Source organism: Morus notabilis, unplaced genomic scaffold (genome assembly GCF_000414095.1).
Source record: "Morus notabilis unplaced genomic scaffold, ASM41409v2 Scaffold879, whole genome shotgun sequence".
Classification (NCBI taxonomy): domain Eukaryota; kingdom Viridiplantae; phylum Streptophyta; class Magnoliopsida; order Rosales; family Moraceae; genus Morus; species Morus notabilis.
In genome coordinates, this window is record NW_010366660.1 from 43,513 (window position 1) to 62,926 (window position 19,414).

The 19,414-nt window shown below is 38.5% G+C and overlaps 3 protein-coding genes across 3 annotated transcripts; 1 reads left to right on the forward strand and 2 right to left on the reverse strand.

Annotated features, from left to right (window-relative positions):
* Nucleotides 1-147: 147 nt before the first annotated feature.
* Nucleotides 148-3,988, forward strand: LOC21395078 (molybdate-anion transporter). The gene is made up of 8 exons (XM_010110915.2): nt 148-376; nt 1,250-1,394; nt 1,508-1,676; nt 2,247-2,517; nt 2,622-2,887; nt 2,968-3,183; nt 3,278-3,380; nt 3,468-3,988. Exons 1-8 carry the CDS (start codon nt 226-228, stop codon nt 3,524-3,526), a joined length of 1,380 nt encoding a protein of 459 aa, XP_010109217.1. The 5' UTR covers nt 148-225; the 3' UTR covers nt 3,527-3,988.
* A 257-nt stretch (nt 3,989-4,245) lies between these two features.
* LOC112094056 lies at nt 4,246-6,251 on the reverse strand. The gene is made up of 3 exons (XM_024174027.1): nt 6,031-6,251; nt 5,054-5,213; nt 4,246-4,668 (listed from the first exon to the last, which is right to left on the reverse strand). Exons 1-3 carry the CDS (start codon nt 6,107-6,109, stop codon nt 4,416-4,418), a joined length of 492 nt encoding a protein of 163 aa, XP_024029795.1. The 5' UTR covers nt 6,110-6,251; the 3' UTR covers nt 4,246-4,415.
* A 2,143-nt stretch (nt 6,252-8,394) lies between these two features.
* Nucleotides 8,395-18,441, reverse strand: LOC21395079 (MAG2-interacting protein 2). The gene is made up of 12 exons (XM_024173989.1): nt 18,229-18,441; nt 18,075-18,123; nt 17,555-17,728; nt 17,187-17,388; nt 16,820-17,013; nt 15,673-16,642; nt 14,346-15,319; nt 13,908-13,996; nt 13,156-13,515; nt 11,699-12,917; nt 11,236-11,501; nt 8,395-11,144 (listed from the first exon to the last, which is right to left on the reverse strand). Exons 1-12 carry the CDS (start codon nt 18,313-18,315, stop codon nt 8,544-8,546), a joined length of 7,185 nt encoding a protein of 2,394 aa, XP_024029757.1. The 5' UTR covers nt 18,316-18,441; the 3' UTR covers nt 8,395-8,543.
* Nucleotides 18,442-19,414: the final 973 nt, after the last annotated feature.

Consider the following 19,414-nt stretch of genomic DNA (forward strand, 5'->3'; position numbering starts at 1 on the left):
TAGACAAAAGTCAAAGCTAAATCATATCCAACGGAAAACAAGATTGAATAAGATGCAAAGCGTAGTAGAGGATTGTAACCCCCTTCTTCTTCTTCCTCAGCTCTCACTATATATATGACACAACACATCTCTGAAAGTATCTGAAAATCTATACTGTGCCTTAAAATTCATTACTCTCTCTCTCTCTCTCTCCTTTCTCTCTCTGTCTAAAATTCTGTTGCGAAAATGGAGATATTTTACTACCTGGTTTTCGGGGGATTGGGGGCGGTTGTGGCGGCAATGGAGCTGAGCAAGAACAACAAGGACCGAATCAACACCACGCCGGCTTTTAATTCCTTCAAGAACAATTACCTCGTCGTTTATTCTCTCATGATGGGTAATCTCACTCGTTCTCCTTCCTAGATCTGACCTAGATAAGATCTCCTTCAATTTGTATTTTCTCTCTAAATTATCTCTATGTATCACTGCGAACTGTCGGTTTCGCGAAATTGGATCCGATCTGAGGTTGTTCTCTTCGAGTCGTAAAGTGCAATTCAGAGGCACATTTCCTCAGATCTGTGTTTCTTTTGGCTACGTCGTGTCTTTGATAGTTTGATTGATCCGCACCTAACTTGCTTAGAATTTTGGGTGAGCTCTTGAGATCTGTCTTTGATTGATAATGTCGTTCGTCGATTTCGTGTCTTTGAGCTAAAACATTTGGATTTAAGACGCGAGATGGTTGCTTTCGTGTCGATCTGCCTGTCTCTTTGTTTATTTGTTTGCCGTTTCTCTGATGTGCTTAAGATATATTGTCTTCGTTGTTTTATAGATTTTCCTTTTTCGTTAGCGTCATATGCAAGTAAAGATAATCAGATTAATCAATGTTCCATTTAATTTTGCTCAAGTAGATTTTTATCTTTTTGGAGATCTTTCTATAAGTGCATTATTTAGAATTATTGTGGTCCTAGTAAATCTCTTAAGAAATTCCGTTGGCTAATCTATCTATGGAAGTAACTTAGAGTTGCTAAACTGTACTCCAAATGGATTGCAAATTTGTTGGAATTGATAATTGAACATACTGTGAAGTTGTAATTGACGTATGATCATAATTAACCTTTGAAACTTTTCACGGCCGTTTTTGATGGGAGTCTTGCTAAATCTTATTGAATTTTGCTTATTAGAACTTGCCTATAACTTCAGATAACGAACCAGACAGTGTTTAAATTGTTGTCAAAAATTAGATTACTAACCAGTTACTTTTTATGAACAGCGGGAGACTGGTTGCAGGGTCCCTATGTTTACTATCTTTACAGTACGTATGGGTTTGGGAAAGGTGAAATTGGACATCTCTTTATTGCCGGTTTTGGTTCCTCCATGCTGTTTGGGACAATTGTTGGATCTCTAGCAGATAAACAGTGAGAAATACCTCTGAATTATTGTTATTAGTTTTTCTTTTTTATTATTTGTAAAAAAGAAATAATAATAAGTCTAAGGACGGTAGATGATGCCCTTCGTGCTTCAAATTCAGGGGTCGAAGGAGGGCGTCTGTGACCTATTGCATTACTTACATACTGAGTTGTATCACCAAGCATTCTTCTCAGTACAGAATTTTGATGGTTGGTCGTATTTTGGGAGGTATCGCCACTTCCCTCCTGTTTTCAGCATTCGAGTCTTGGCTTGTTGCCGAGCACAACAAGGTAAGTGGCACTTGCTCTGTCCTCACAAGAGTAATTGTTTCTCAAACTATTAGTGAGAGCTCAGAATTAGTTAGACATTAAGTTTTTCTTATAACCATTTCAGTTATGATTATGTCAGCATTTTAGACAAGTTGATTAGAAGTAGTTGGAAGATCTAAAAGCTTGTAATCTTTATATAAATACATCAATGAGAATCTCAAAACACAATTCATTAAGTCATTTCATCAAATACAATTCTGTTACAATGGGAATTTCTCTCCTTTTCAGTGAAGTGATTAATGCTGCTGTGTGAGTGAATTATTTTAAGTGTTCAAGTGCTTGCGCATGAATAAAAAATAAATGCTCTGCCGCATCTCTCATTTACACCCTTTGTAATCGGTGAAATTAATATTGGATTAAACTGGTTAATGTTTCTCAAACTTGTTTTTATGATCCCTAAATGCTCTCTTCACTGTTCTGTGTTTGCGTCAGTAATTTGTTGTAGTACTGTAAACCTTTTAATTTGGTTATCATCATCCAGTATTGCCTGTTCATATAAATAATAACAAATGTGTTTCTCAATCTCTGCAGAGAGGTTTTGAACAACAATGGTTATCAATAACATTCTCAAAGGCAATATTTCTTGGAAATGGCCTTGTTGCTATTATATCTGGTTTGTTTGGGAATCTACTCGTTGATACACTGGCTCTTGGGCCTGTAGCACCCTTTGATGCTGCTTCATGCTTTCTCGCGATTGGCATGGCAATCATATTATCTTCGTGGACAGAAAACTATGGAGATCCTTCTGAAAGCAAGGACTTGCTTACCCAATTCAGGGGTGCTGCTGTCGCCATTGCTTCTGGTAGAGTCTGAATTTTTTACTATATCTCTACTTAGGATTCTTTTATACAATATTCTCTGAGTAGTTTTTCCTCCTCATTTAGTGCTGTCTTTTGTCTGATTCAGATGAAAAGATTGCATTACTTGGTGCCATACAATCTCTGTTTGAGGGTTCAATGTATACATTCGTGTTTCTCTGGACTCCTGCTTTAAGCCCAAATGGGGAGGATATTCCACATGGATTTATCTTTGCAACTTTCATGTTGTCTTCAATGTTGGGAAGCTCTCTTGCCTCTCGATTAATGGCTCAAACATCACCCAGGGTAGAGAGCTACATGCAGATTGTTTTTGCTGTCTCATCGGCTTCTCTCCTGCTGCCCATTTTAACCAATGTATGTCACAGTTCCAGTATATCACTCCGTTCCGTTGGACATTCTTAGTGGTCCTTTCTAACTTGGATGCTTTTGAACAGTTCTTGGTAGCACCTTCCAAGGTGAGAAGTGGGAGCATGTCATTTGCAGGATGTATCCAGCTCCTTGGCTTCTGTGTTTTTGAGTCCTGCGTCGGAGTATTCTGGCCATCCATTATGAAGATGAGGTCTCAATACATTCCTGAGGAGGCTAGAAGCACCATCATGAACTTCTTCCGCATTCCTCTCAATATCTTTGTGTGCATTGTGCTGTACAATGTATGTTGCAGGCTATTAATTAACGTTGAAATATTTCTTTCAAGATCCCTCTCTACTTCTAAAACTGACTAGTTGTTTCTTTTTCTAACCATAGGTTGATGCGTTCCCAATCACTGTTATGTTCAGCATGTGCTCAATTTTCCTCTTAGTGGCATGTTTCTTGCAGAGGAGGCTCTTCGCGATTGCAGACAAGTCAAGTAAGTACAAAATTCATTCAGTCGTTTTGCTGCATTCCATGGCACTATGTCGAACTCACCGGATTTTGATACTTGTTTTTGTTGCAGAAACCGAAGATTGGGCAATGAAGGAAAGGGACACTGAGGCCGAGCCATTAAACATATAATTGATGATTGGCCGACAGACCACCAGATTTTTTGAGACGATGGCGGTAACCGCCTTCAGATGCATCCTGTTAGTTGAGGGAGTATTCGATTTTAAGTATTCAATTTGACAGTGGAAACAACTTATAAGAAAAATAGTGGTCTGCCCTGCAGAGAAGATGAGTTTTGAGAGGGAGAAGCGTCAATTAGAATTCCTGTAATTGATTTTGGCTGTCAATCAATCCTGTAGCGTATTAGTTTTCACTTTTCAGCAATTACTGTTGGGAAAGAAATATCCACTTTGTACGCCAATATTATTCTTTTCTACGTCTAATATCTTACAATTTTCTTCATTAAGATGTAAGTGAAACTGCAGCAATGGCATGATATGGTAAAAGCATTTTGCTTATGATTGTTAATCATACATTGGAGACTAAAATGGATCCAAAGTATTGACTCATCATAAACTTCTTTTTGACCGAAAATATTGTAAGTTATCTTTTGTGCAATTTTTTGTTTTTTTGTTTTTTTTCCTCCGACCATCCTAACGTAGTTTAGGAACTTGAGAGAACTCATAAGAAACAACAGCTTTGCGATGTGAAGAGGAAATTGAACAAGCATTAGACTTCTCCAACACTCTGATTTGATTACACGTCCGTAAATTTCAAGTCAAATGTCAATTTGAGGTTTCATGAAGAACTCAAATGCTGAAAATGAACAAATCGTATTTGTCAATTTCGGGTTTCGAAAAGAACTTTGATTGATGGAAATGAACAAATCGTGAGATCTTGTATTATTGCCTTAAATAAATAGTCAAACCACACTAACCAGTTTCCAATCTGATACATAAATACAACGAAAGTTTACAGTAGAATCAAGAATGTCATGAGCCTTGATGCTTTGAGAAGTAATTCAAAGCACTCTGGCACGTTTAGCATCAGTTGAAGCAACTTCTAGGTCCCCAATGAAGAAAAGGATTTTATCCAAAATCCCGCGGCATGAGGATTCCTCTTCTTCCTGGGATACTTCCCCACTGCCTTCTCTCTTCAAACTCAAAGCGTGACCGTTCAGCCCTTTCCTTTGTCTCCTCGAACCCAGATAGCGTTGGATCTCGCCTTGATGAACAAGATAATAGTTGCCACCTTCTCTGATTATCTTCAACCCCCTAATCATTACATAATATTTCCGTTCCATCAAGAATTCGATTTTGTTACTAGTCATGCTCAGTTAAACACAACACAATACAAAGTGACTAAAATCTAAAACCCAATTCTCGATTCACTAGAGTTCCTATTTCACTTTGGATCTTTGAATTGGAAGAAATGTTAAGCATCCTATTTGTGTTTCATCATCATCATGTGAAAATTTTAGCCGTCACATCGGAAAGCTGAGTTTTTAGCCTTCTATGCAGATCCATTAAGGCATTGATACACGGGACTAACCCGAAAAAAGTACTATCAAATGAGTTATTTGTGCAAATGGGCATGTTATGAAATGAAAAATGTAAGAAAGAAATCCAAGCATCATAGCGCTTCTAGTTTCTAACTTACAGTCCAATGCGATCACAACGGTCTTGGACCTCATACACATCCTTCCATGATTTCGAACCTGCAGGAGCATAGAATGTAGCACGATCTACTCCCCATCTCTCCTTGAATAAAATGGACCAGAGATTGTTGTCTGAGGCCAACACTTTCCATTTCCTGCACACTTCACAACACCAAAAATTTGCAATGTTTACAACATATTACTTGATAAGCTCAAGCTATGCATTCAGATAAAGGAGATCTGAAAACAAAAGCAAATGAACCAAATGACTTTCGTTTAGATCGAATCCTCGTTCCTTAAAAAGAAAAACATAACATAAATTGGATGGACCTATTATTCTTTTACCAATCTGATGATTCTGATAAGAAAATGAGTAAAAAGCATATTTACGGATCGCCTAAAGAGCGAAGGAAATTAATAAATTACTCGGAAGTGGACCATCTTTTTGCACTTTGTTGAAAAGAGAAGCCCTTTCAACAAAAATCTGAAAAGTGCTTAATGAAATTAGAGCATTTAAATACAGAAAATTCTCCAAAAATTCAACAAAGAGTTTTCTTTCTTGCTTTCATTCTTTTTTTTTTTGTCTCCCTTGGTATGGAAAGAAATTTTTTTTATTTTTTTTATTTTTAAAGAATAAAGCTTTTGTAGTAATAAGAAATAAACAGTTTCTGGTGAATTGAAGAAACGCAAACAAAAAAAACCCCACAACGATTTAGCAGGATCTCGTAAATTAACCGGAAAAACTAAACTATTTGCCTCCGAATTGTGTGAAAACAATTCAAGGAAAAATTATCAAACAAGCCTCATTATATTCATCAGGAAAACTCAATCACAGGAGTCTAAAAGTGTCAGAAAAATGCAGAACTCAAGCCAAATTATGAAACCCAGTTCAGATCCGCATTGAATCATTAGAAAGGTCTCAACTTCGTCGAACTTCAAAGAAATTTCAATGAGGAAATAGAAGAAGGAAATGACAGACCTTGTTGAGCGGTGGCAAGATTCTGATAGTCCAAGAAACAGAAGATCTTCAGATAGATCTCTAGTGGCAATCCCTCCATCAAACTTTCAGCTTTTTTCTTCTTCTAAACTCTAGATTAGTTCGAGTAAATTTTATGTTTCTTAAAGTGAAAGCAAATGGAAAGAGCTTTTGGACTTCGATGTGTTTATTGGTGTTTTGTTTTGGTCGATTCCGGAACTTTGCTTCTGATAACGTATTCTAATACGTGTTGTCCCAACAACGTGTCAACTGTCATGTTTTATACAGTTGTTGTTGTTGTTGTGTTTTTTTTTTTTTTGTCAAACTTATGATGGGCTGTGGGTCCGGCATTTTAGACGTTAACAGAAAGAGTTAAAAAAAATGAATATTTAACAAATAACAAATATTATTATTAAAATAATTACAATGTCATTTTGTAGCACGGATATGAATATCATTAAAATAATTAAGGGAGTTTTCACGTTGTAACCCCCATTTTTATTCCACTTGTGAAGCATTACATTTTTATTGCTGATTAGTTTTTTATTAGTCAGATATATAGTAAAATAATTTTACATGACGCGATCAAAATTTTTAATACGGATATAAATTTGATCGTTAAAAAATTAATTCAACTATTGAGGGGTGGTCATTTCATGACCAAAAGAATAGGCCCCCCACCTGAACAGGCCGAATAGGAAAGAATAACCTGAACAGGCCAAGCACCTGGTCTGAATAGGCAGACCAGGCCGAACAACCTGAACATGCCAAGCACCTGGTATGAACAGGCCGAATAGGTCAAGCACCTAGTTCGAAAGCCGAATATGAAAGAACAACGTGAACATGCCAAACACCTAGTTTGCAGAGGCCTAATAGGCTGAACAGCCCGAACACGGTGAGCACTTGGTCCGAATAGGCCAAACAGTCTGAACAGGCCGAATAGGCAGAGCACCTGGTTCGAGCAGGCTGAATAGGCTGAGCACCTGGTCTGATCAAGCCAAACAGGGAAGAACAGCCCGAACAGGCCGAGCACCTAGTCCGAATAGGCTGACCAGGAAAGAACATGCAGAACAACCCGAACAAGCCGAATAGGTAGAACCACCCGAACAAGCAGAGCACCTGGTTCGAATAGGCCGAGCACTTGGTCTGGTCAGTCCGAACAGGGATGAACTGCTCGAACAGGCTGAGCACCTAGTTTGAACATGCCGAACAAAGAAGAAAAGGTCAAACACTTCGTCAAAACAAGCTGAACATGGAATAGAAGCCCAAACAGGCTGAGCACCTGGTCCAAACAGTCTGAATAACTAAACTTGCAGAACACCTAGTCCGAACAAGCTGAGCACCTAGTCCGATCAGGCCGAACAGGGAAGAACAACCTGAACAGGTCGAACACTTGGTCCGAACAGGGAAGAGCAGAGCGAACATGTCGAGCATATGATTGGAACAGGGAAGAACAGGCCGAGCACCTGGTTCGAACAGGCTGAGCACTTGGTTCGAACAGGGAAGAACAACCCGAACATGTCTACCTAGCCAAGCAGGCCGAACAGTTTGAACAGGTAGACCAGGGCGAGCACCTGGTCCGAACAGGCCGAGCGCTTGATTCGTGCTGACCGAGCACGTGGTTTGAGCACTAATCGACACCGAATGACGGAACATCACAAGTTCCCAATAAGGCAACTGACTGCCACGTGGCAACCTCCATGCAATCCCAATGGGGGCTCCCTCCACCTATAAGGGCATGACATGTGTCATCTGACCAGTACATCTGTACACTTGGGTCAACCTCGGGTTCCGGGTCGGATTCGGACACTACTTGGATTTGGAAATACTCTATAAATACCAAGTTCATTAGCCCACAAAGGTACGGATATTTTTCCACACCTAACTCTGCCCCACTCATTTGTTGCTCCCGACTAGAACGCTAACTTGAGCGTCGGAGTGCCATTGGTAGACACCACACTAGTCTCCCCCCTCACTCTGAGGCCATCTAATCTTTCGTTGTAGGTTAGAACAAGGTTAAGGATCTGTCCCGAATAGTACTAGAACCCGAGCAGAATAGTACTATGAATCCGATCATAAGAGGTGGAAAATAGAGTCCGATTACTGTGTGTTTCCGCATGCAAAATCCGACGCATCACCAACGATTAAAAATGCAGTGCTCCACCAGTGGAGCAAAAATGAGAGTAATTATGTAATTTTTGTTATTCTTAAAATAAAATTACTATGTTTCAACTCCACTCAAAAAATTTATCATGTGTAATTTTTACTAAGATTTAAGAACATCCTCAATCTTACTCACTGCCCAATCTTTCTTAAAATAATTTTAGCAAACTGAAGCACTGAAGTTGAACTATAAGAATTCTGCCGTTTCCAATTACAACCTAACAAAATGTATACTTAACAAAGTCAATTTGTACAAACACTATCCATCACAATGGGATTTCTATATTCTAAATTTTAACAAACAAATGAGTAAAAATAAATAAAAAAGAAAAGAAAACATCAAATTAAATATTTCATCCAACACTATTAGAAAGTAACGAAAACGCAAATTGGACCACAGTTTCGAGCCTGTCCATTAAGCCAGAAACGGTGTTCTTTAACGTTTCATGTGAACTTGCATCAAAAAGGGCAAGTTTGTCGTGCCGCAGTTGGTGAAGCTGCCTCTCTAGAAATCTTATAAGACTGGACTCTGCAATATTGACCAGACTCAGTGATGCATTTGTGTGCATAAATTTTGTAACAACAAGTCCTGCTAGAAGCTGCTGATCTGCCTTCACAAGCTCTGAAATAAACGAGGGAAAAACAATCCTCCTGAAAAGTAGCAAGTCCCTTTCGCTTTCTGCTGATCCCTCGGGCACAAGCCCGGATAGTTGGGCCGCCTGACACTTGTGAGAAAAGTTCCCAACCAAATAGCAGATGTAAGAGAATGTAGTACCATATGAAGATTTGGAGATGATACTAGATAGTAGTCCAGAGGATGATATAAGAACTAGAAAATCATGGTCCTGCCCAATTGGGTCCGAAAACCCTCCTCGTCTCAACTTATCTTCAACAGCAGCCAAGCATCGTAGCCGTAGAGCCTCATAAGGAAGCAAGAGAACTAACTTTAAAGCCATAAGACAATCCATTTGAAGAACAACTTCGGTTAAGCTCCTGGCACCATCTTCATCGAGCAAGATTCCGTTTGATTGGTCTAACAGTCTTAGCACGTCTCTAAAGCGAGACAATGTCACTAGTTTCTTGAAGATCTCCAACCAACAGATATGCAAAGGGTGAAGAGAAGGGACGCTTCCAGTCTTTTCTTTCTCAGGAGGTTCGATGTCCTGGAAACTTTCCCACCCCTCATCCCAGTCGTCACCATTCCAGGCATTTCCAGCATCAGATGCTTCTAAAGAGGCTTCCTCATCATGCTTTGCCATGAAAAGCCCTTCCCACTCTCCCAAAACAGCTACGAGAGAATAAATATGAGAATCAGTATGGGAAACGTCAGACAGCTTGGAGAAGCAAGAAACTGCTGTCTCTACAGTCGACAGATCATCGGGGGTAATTTCTATGGTAGGTGAAATGCTTGCCGCAAGTTGAGATGACTTGAGGGCAATCAACGTACTTGTTACTCTGCAAGATGTATCATTATGATCTGCCAAACCCTGATTGCCAGATGTTTCACTTTGTTCGCTAGTAAAATGCACCTCATCCCACCCTTCCCATGGTACAACGTTGGAGTGTATCTCAGTAGAGAACCCCTTCATATTTCTACCTGTGAGGAATTGCATAAGCTCCAGGACGTAAACTCGTACAGATCCGGGTATCTGCAGATCATCGGAGAACTTAGCAAGTCTTTTCCAGATTAAATGCCTGACCTTCTTCAAATCATCCAGATCACCTTCTAATTTACTCACAGAAGACAATATATGATAGAAGTTCTGGTGGTCCTGGGAGCCACCTACAGCTAAATGGTGCAAAATGGGTTCCAAGAGATTCAAGTAGAGATGGGGGAGATCCTGGAACTCAGCGTTATCAGCCAAAATGAAACCAGTTGGAGCATGCACTGCTTCAGAAAATACTTCGGCAACGGCACTGAATCCACAACCAGAAAAGACCATAGCTCTGCAGAACATGAAAATTTCAAAAGCAGCAACACCAGTTAAACCATGATTGACATAGCCAACAATCGTGCTCCAGCCCTGACTTGGTGAGACACTATCCTCAATCACAAGCTTCAAGAAAACTTTAAGACAACTCATCAAGCAGTCTGGATTAAATACAAGAATCTCTTCTCCATTGTCGAGTGATATAATTTCCTTCAATACATCAGTTAATCTCATCCAAAAGTTTAAGAGGATCAAAAGGCAGTCCTGCCACGTTGAATCGTCAGGAAGAGTTCCATAAGAATCATAAAGAGGTATAATTACCATGAAATACCGCCTTATAATGTCCAAAGCATCAGAATGTGCCAAGAGTTTGATATATAAACTGCATGATTCAAAGCTTTGCTCAAGCTGACATACTAAACACTGAAGGTTTTCAGGCCTTTTGACAGCGAATTCTGTTCTAGCTTTAGTTTCCAAAGTCGTTAACAAACTGAGGAGAAAATGTTTGTACACATCCTTCCACGACATGAGACCATCTGGAACCGAGTCAGTATAAATGGTGATCAGGGTTTCTACCATCTTTGCCAAGACTTCCAAGCTACTATCATTGATATGCTGGTAGATTTCACAGTTGAAGCAGTCTAAATTCAAACCCCCGAGTCCAGCAATGTTTTTGAAGTTGAGGTTTGTCAGAAAGGATACTCTTCTGCATTCTTGCTCAAGTACCTGGTAATAACGAGCAAATCCAAAACTAGACAATTTGGCTTGATCTGGGTGTATTATTGGTAATGATTTTTTTGTTTCTTCCAGCTGCAAATAGCAATCAGAAAGCAGCTCAAATACAAGAGCAAGTCGCAACTTATTGCATCCATCAATTGCAGGATATATAACCGAGGAAATAATGTCGATGGTCCTAACAGCATAACCAGCTATTTCTCTTCTACACTCTGGAAATTCGTGCATAATATCATCATTTGTCCAAACCTCAGAAACAAGCAAAGAATTTATATAGTGTAGAAGCACCTGCAAGAAAACAGAGAGAAAGTATCACTTTATCGGTTGAAATAGTTAATCTACATTGCCCACTGTTGTTTTTGCTAAAAAATATGCATACCTCTCTCCGATTCAAGCCATATGTATCAGCCAGTTTTAAAACGTCCTTAAGAATGTACTTCTTCTCCAACTTTACTGACTCAATAAGAGAGTAGACAACGCTCTGCATATACTTGATGTCCCCAGACAAAAAACGTGCAGCATCAACCCCAGGAATTATCTTCTCTAATGCTCTAGAACGATCTGCCACAAACTTTTGTTCTTCTAATTTCAGTTTCCATTCTCTCCAAAATGTAGACTGCACTTCATCAACTTTGGCTATATCATCTGAAAGGAGAAAATAAATTAATAACGAAGAGAAAAACGAAATTATGACATGAAAAAGAATAAAAGATATCAACCACAAAGACCAAGTATAGAAGAACATGTGCAGCATTATTTAGTAACTCCAGCTCATCATTATATTAGACATTATTTTGGGAAAAAGAAAAAAGAAGAAGAAAAAAAAGGCAAATAATCCTTACCAGGTGTCTGTTTTTCCTTGAACTTCCCGAATAGCATCTCTCTCCTCTGGGCAGGACCTTGACACTCAACTCCATAGTTGTGTAACAAACTATATATCATCCCCACATTCATGATGCTACTAATTTCTTGGTAGTCTTTTCGTCTTCTCAGTTGATCTTCTATTACTTCAACTCCACAAAATGCATCCACCAGATTCAGCAGAAAGGAGCAGCCAATTATGTCTTTCTCTTCAGTAATAGGAGGTTCCATAATTGATTTTGCCAGAGAGGCAATCAAATCATCTTTAGGAGCAAAGCCATTTCTTGCCAGCCAGGATATAATAGTCACCACAGCCTGTGTTCTTACACTCACATATTGCATTCTAGGAATCAAGCCATATATTGGCTTCTGACTGCTTTCAGGTTTCTTACTTAGTTCAAGCAACCATGGAAGTTGTAAAGTAGCGAATGCCAAAGTTTTTCCGTTGTCTCCAAGGACAGATTCCCAATTCCTTCCTTTCTCAACAGGCAAGTCTTTAGCAACAACAGAAAGTATCTTTTTTATGTTACCAATATGTACTTCCTGATCATCACTGGTAGCTCCTCCAACTGCTTCAGAAAAACCTTTCGCGTAAACTGTGTTGTCTGAATCTGAAATAATTGATGAACCTTGACTGGAGAAATTGGGAGCATTTGACTCTATCGATGTCATTAACATTTCACACAGGCCTTGCATGTCAAGATCTTTCCACGCATGGAGCAACTCACTTATAGATTCCTCATCGCAATGGCTCAAAGCAAAACCTAGTAATTGTTTTCGAGATTTAATATTCATATTTTCAAGTGCTGGACCCCTTGCTATTGCAGCGCATAAATCCCAAACTTGACCATGTCCTTTCTTAGCCAAAACAAGGCAGAGATCAAGTGCCAATTGGAGATCACCAGCAACGGCAGCTTCTCGAGCAATAGCTTCCTGAACAGCCGATATGTCATCTGGAGAGTTCAATCCAAGAAGTTTGGCGATCTCAATGATCTCATCAACATGTAAATATGCTCCAGTTTGATTTGTTATAGCCATTTTAATAATCTCCATTTGATCTTTTATTTGCCTAAATTGCATGGGTAAAAGTGTCACCCCAAGACTGGGAAGTTTGACTGTAAGCACATCAATAATATCAAGCTCTGCTTGAATGATTCTACTGCTTGAAAGTAGGTTCAGACACTCCTTAGCCTTCCAAATCTGAAACAAGTCAAATCTTGCAAAATGTTAGAAAATGAAACGCTACCAAATTAATTCCAATCCAAACTTTAGGTGTATATTAAATATCTCTGTGTTGACCTGAAAGGAAAATTCTTAGTTTAAGTTGCTCATTAAAAGCACATACCTAGTATATATCTAGTGTAGCCAACCCACGGTAACATGTGGCTATTTCAAAAATCGTAAACCAATAACACATAAAAAAGGGCTTCATACTTACTTCAGAGCAAGCGAGACTTGAAGCAGAATAGAAATATTCCCTTGCAGCTTGAATGACAAGATTCTCTGCCTTATCTGATGCCAAAGCAACTGAACTTGTTCCCTTTAAATAATTCCTAGCTAGAGAAAACTTCCCAGCTTTCAGCAGCCCTCTGCAAAATTCCATCAGCATATACTCCAGATCAAGAAACGGAAATGCCTTCTCCCTCATGCACAGCATATCACGCCACATGTTTGCCCAATCATTATCCAATCGGCCCGGCTGTCGACGTACGAACTTTGAAAGTATGAGGCGGAGAATTTGCTTTACACCTTTCCCATCACCATCAGACTCGAGGAAAAAATTCATAGGCTTCGGGACCTAAATAAAAACAAGTCACTATCAATTATATGCAAGAGCATGAATCCATTAAAGTATTTCAGAGTCTATCACATTGTCAAATAAGTACAGGATTTATGCCACAAAATCTGTTCCAATCTCAAGCTTAAGGAACACCAAGATCATGGCCAAGAAAGTTCGCATCAGGATCAGAAATTTAAGGAAATAAAAGTATAAATGTTTTCCATAGTCAATATCATGATTGTTCTCTCTTAAAATATAACATCACCTGATATCATATTTCACATCACACGTGCTTTTTTTTTTTTTTTTGTTTATTAGCGTGGTCAGTGTGTAGGCAGGGCACTTAAGGGATGGATGGGCCACAAAATTCAAAAATGCAAAAGCATTTTCAAGCCGGAAGAAATACGAACCTGATAGAATGACAGAAGCCTCCCCACTTCAATATGGCCCTCTGCCAGTTTTAATCTTCTCTCCAGGCCCCCATTATACAATTTACTACCTGTACAGTCAAAAGCTGTATGTTATCCTCAAAATTATTTTTCTATTTTAAAAAGGCATGAGACCACAGGGACAGATTGCAGTCCTCAGGTCCACAAACAACAACAAAATGAGATGCAGTGCAAGACAATCAATAACATAAGGGCTGCCAATAAATGCTTGTGGAGGAGAAAGCCTCTTCAAAATATTAAAAAAATCACTCACGCATGCCAAACAAACACTAATTTTAATTGCAAGTAGTAATCTCTAAGCGTCTGCTAAACACATCCACTGATGAGCAAAACGAAATCTGATTGACCACTGGCTCATACCAAGATTACAATGACATGCGTCAAAAGGAGGGAACTTACCTGGCATTTGTGGAAGTTTTTGCAGTATGGCTGCCATGGTGCTCCACTTATCAGTTACTTTGCACAAATAAAGACACTGCAGGGCACAATTTATAGCTTCAACTTCATCCTTGAATAAGCTGTTACTTTTGATATCTCCACACCCCTCCTCTATCACCACTGAGCAAATCTCCAATTTATTCTCTGAAGCAATTTCCTTCAGCCATCTTACCAGAAATGACTCTGCCTTGTCATGATCACCAGCAAGATAATTACCTGTCACCTGATCTAGAGAGACTGAAGTCGTATAATGAAACCTATTCTGCATGAATGGAACTGCTTTATCACGGAGTTTTTCAATAACATTTTCTTCTTTGACCCCCTTGAGCATCATTCTAAATTTATCGTAGTCCGACAATAGTTCCCATGTGTCCAGATTCAAACTTATTTCACCATCGCTATCATCAGAATAAATAAGTTGGTGCAGGTATGAGACATCTTCATGGAACTGCTTCAACTCAGATATGCCTTTTCTATTAGCAAAATCAAGCAAGCAAAGGCAAGTATCTAGCTGCCCACTAGATCTGTCAATATCTTTTGCTCTATTCTTGTACCATATAGAAAGTTCATTAACTGAAGGCCAAACAAAACCTGAGCATTGTTTGACAATTGGTTCCGTCCGAATCTGCACATCAATCCCATGATTCTCTTGTAATCCATTCAAAAAGTTTACCATCTTCTTGCATTCAACCCAATCTTCCTCTCTCACAACTGTACCGGAAGGAGGAGATCTCCCAGGAAGAAGCTGTCCGTATGTTTGTACAGGAAGTGTTTCCGGGATAGCAACCAAAATCTCTAAAGTGAAAGGAGCCAGTGAATATGGATGACGCTTAAACAAGAGGTTCAAGGCTCCAATTTTCCCACTTTCAGCAAGCACTGTAGCAGCTTCATTAAGAGGCATTACTCTGAACTTGGCATACTCCTGCACAGAAAACCTGCAGAAAACTATGTTGTTAAGCAGTGGGTTAGTAGCAACCATCATAAGAATTGCATAACAATTAAAGCTTCAATCAAGAATAGGTGAAAGTTGGCAAAATAAAAATTCAACACATCCAGAAAAGAAACTAAAATGACAGCACAATAGCAAAATAAAACACGCAGTTCAAAGAAACAAAAATCTAAATTTTGCATTAACTAAACTCAGAAGCTGGTGTATGTAGAAGTATCTACGGGAAACAATAATCTGATGGTAGCCTGCAAAGATGAACAAAATGACTTCCAGTAAAATATTCTCATTTGCAAATTAACGGTTTCTCTATTCTCTCTTTTGCAATTAATAGCTTCGTACCTGCCCATGTTAATTCCAAGATATGTCTCCAACCTATCGCGGAATTGCAATAACTTAAGTCTAGCCATTCGGAAATCCCACATTGTGGTACACTCGGAATCTTCTCGTTCAGAAAAACTATACTGGTTAGTTAGGCGCAGTCCATATTCAAGCAAAGCCTTCATGGAATCTTCTGTTGGTCCAACTTTGTCAACACATTCTGAAAGTATAAAAACCGTATCTTTAATTTTTGATAGATGCATACTTATTTCATTTAATCCTCGTGCAGAATGCAACCATTGTGATTTTATGACTTCATCTTTTTCCAGCCCATGACAATCAGCAAAATCTAGGGCAGCTTGATATCTTCTATTGCTAATTAGGATATTATACATTTCAAGAATGGATCTCTTGGAAAACGTCATCAGGTTCCAGGTCAACTTAGAAATGTCAAGATGACTAAAACCATCTTCAATAATCTGATCTATACAATATGAGTCATTTACCCCTTTGTCATTAGATAGAGGTTCTCTCTCTTCAGATGATATACTCTCCAAAAGAAACAGGTTTCCTTGAGATAGACAGACTCTTTCTATAACAGGCATAGAGTAAACAAGATCATTCTCCTGAACTTTTAAACCGCTAAGGATGTCAATCATGGTTACAACTCCAGTCCTTTTTGCAATAGCAATAACATGATCAGACCACCAAGTAAAATCCACAATATCACATCTCTCTTGCAGAAAACATCTCTCTCCTCCAGTAAATTTTGAAAGTGAAAAACGTTGCTTATTCAGCTTAAAAACTTGCAAGCATCCCATCACATCGAGACTACAAACAAACTCAGCTTCTGGTGAGATTAGCACCTTCGGATATGCAAGTGGACCTCTATGACCTTTTGGTTTAGAATATAAGCCCTCAAACTGAGTAGAGAACAACTGCTCTATGTCCATGCTGTTACTTCTACGCCAAAGAGAAAGATTACAAGATCCTGGAAGATACGTAAAGAACCAATCAACAATTAATATTACCTCTAAAACATTTTCTGGTACTCAGATGGCAAGAATATGGAACGTGATTTTACCTATAAAATATTGCCATGAATCAAAATGGTCATAAAGTATAGCAGGGTAATAGAAACTAAATGGCATATGAAGCAGAGACAAACCATTGTTTTGTGTGATGCTCTCGGAGAAGGTAACAGCAACAAACAAAAAGAGTTCTGGATGGAAATCAACACAACAAACATTTTGTGCAAACTTCCCCTTCAGAGTTAAGCCATTATGAACAGAGGTATTTGGCTCCCGACCTATCTCAATATGCTGAAGGGAACCATCTGACGTCACAATAGTGAAGCTACACCTAGAAATATTTTCATTTGACTTTAGCAATTAAGCGTCAAGTTTTGTTTAAACTAAAATTAAAAAAAAAAAAAAAAAGGCCATAACCACGTCGAAAAATCAAGATCAACATGGTATTGCTCTGCCTCTTCATATCCTCTATACATAGATCATACATGTAGAGGTAGCACTTACAAGCATGATCGCTGTACATCAGAATCAGCATTTGCAATCAGTTTTACAATGGGTAAAGAAACTTTTAACTGCCTCTTCAAAATCCTCATTATTTCTTCACCATTTGCTTTGATAAAATATAGAGTATCCATATCATCAGCAACTCCAAGAACATCGTGGCTTTCCGACCAAGTTCCGGCCGAAAAAGTAACAAGGCCGCTAGCTGCAACAAGCTTCACAAATTAGAAAACATTCAAACAAGAAACAGTACTTGCTACAGAAATCGATCAATAATTGAAAAATACTAAATATGACGCAACCAGATAGCCAAAACACTTGATCAATATATCATACATGTAACTCAAATAAGAAAAGCCAAGAAATCTTACTAGTAAACATTCCACATGGCTCCGCGTAGTCATCCTTCTTCTGCAGAATTGTTATCTGATTTCCAGCAGCCACAGCCACACGCTCGCCGCTCGGAGATATAAACAAGGATGTTAATTTTTTCAATTTTCTAGGTTGCTTGGTCTCTAACCACTTTTCTTTGAGTCTACTCACACCTATATGAAACAAAAGGGTGCTAGATATTCAGTAACGTTGATAAGCCATATAATCGAAATACTGGCAATCAAGAATCATAACCATCAAAATAAGTCAGAAAACATAATGCATGAGTCACTAAAACTAGAAATTTAATTTTAATTAATAGTTAGTACAATGCAAAACTGGCCAACTAGATATTTAGGAACGTTGATACGATAAGCTTTGGTTCTAAATAGCCACCATTGTAGATATCATAAACTCCAAAAACGAAAATTCGTGAAAACAATTAAGATCAAACATTGAACTACGAAATTAACTGCGATAATCAATTAACTGAAACAAAAGTGAGATTTTTGGATGTACCTTGAACTGAAAGCATCGAAAGAAAGCCGCCTCGAGCACCATTATCAGCCTGAACTCATTAAAACATCAACGAAAAAGCAAGAAGTTGATATGAAGAATCACAGAATTCAGAAATTGAGAAGATGAAGGAATCAGGAAGAAATGAATTTGGAACCTGTTGAGGAGGGTAATTGAGAATGTATGGCCTCGAAGCGTGACGACGGGTCTCGTAGAGAACTGGTTCAGATGCTGGTTCCTCCATTGCCAATGCTTCAGTGCGATCCTCTCAAAACCCTAGTTTCTAAATTGCGATTCCGATTTGATTTCCATAGACAGAAAGAGAGATTGCTTCAGAGGAAGAGACCTCGACAGTCTCTCTCTCTCTTCTTTTTTTGTGTGTGTGTGTGTGTGTGTGTGTGTGTGTGTGTGTGTGTTTTCCGTCAATTTTCTGTTGGCCGTTCAACAGGTTTGAACTTGGACTGAACTTGGAAATGAAACCGGCCCAAATAATGATCGGGCTGCACTCATTGAGCCCATTTTAGGGTAGTATTCAGTACTTGTAAGGCCCGAAACGTTGGACAGGAAAAAGGAATAATAACACAACTCTTTGTCGTTTTTAATTTCTTTATCACGTTCATATTTTATTGTCGTTGCCTTGTTCAGTATTGTTTCTTTTTAGGCTTCGTTTCTAACTTTGTTGTCCTTTTCCAGTCATATTCCTGTTTGAATCGTTTCTGCCGTTTTGAAATATATCTTATCCTTTTCCATCTTTTACTGTCGTTTTGATTTTTGATTTCGCTCATGTGTTGTTAGAACTTGAGCTTTTATTGTCGTTTTTGGTTGCGTGGTAGTTCCAGTCTTTTATTGTCTCTTTTCTGTCTATAATTTTTTTCTTTTTTTGTATCTTTCTTTTTTCGTTGTTGCTGTCTGTATTTATCTCATTTCTATATGTATTTTCTCATTTTTTGCCTCCTTTTCTAATTCTCTAATTCTTTTGTTATCATTGTTTCCATTGGTCCAGCTTAGTTGTCGTTTATCTTCGGTTTTTCTTTTCCACTTATGTTGTCTTTTGATTTTTTTGTCCTTTCATCTTTTGTCGTCGTATAACTACTAATTGTCGTTTTCCTAGTTCAATGGTTTCCCATTTCCATGTCGTTCATTCATTTTGTTGTCGCTTTCTATACTTGTCTTATTCGTTTTTATTGTTTTTCTCGTTTGTCGTCTATATTTAATTTTCTTCTCTCTTATTATATAGTTATGTTGTCGTTTGATTTTCTTTTTTTTTTTGCCGTGTTTATTATTTTTTTCGTTCTAATCTTTGTCTTTTCCCCCCCTTCCCCTGGCTTCCCTCGTTCAATTTT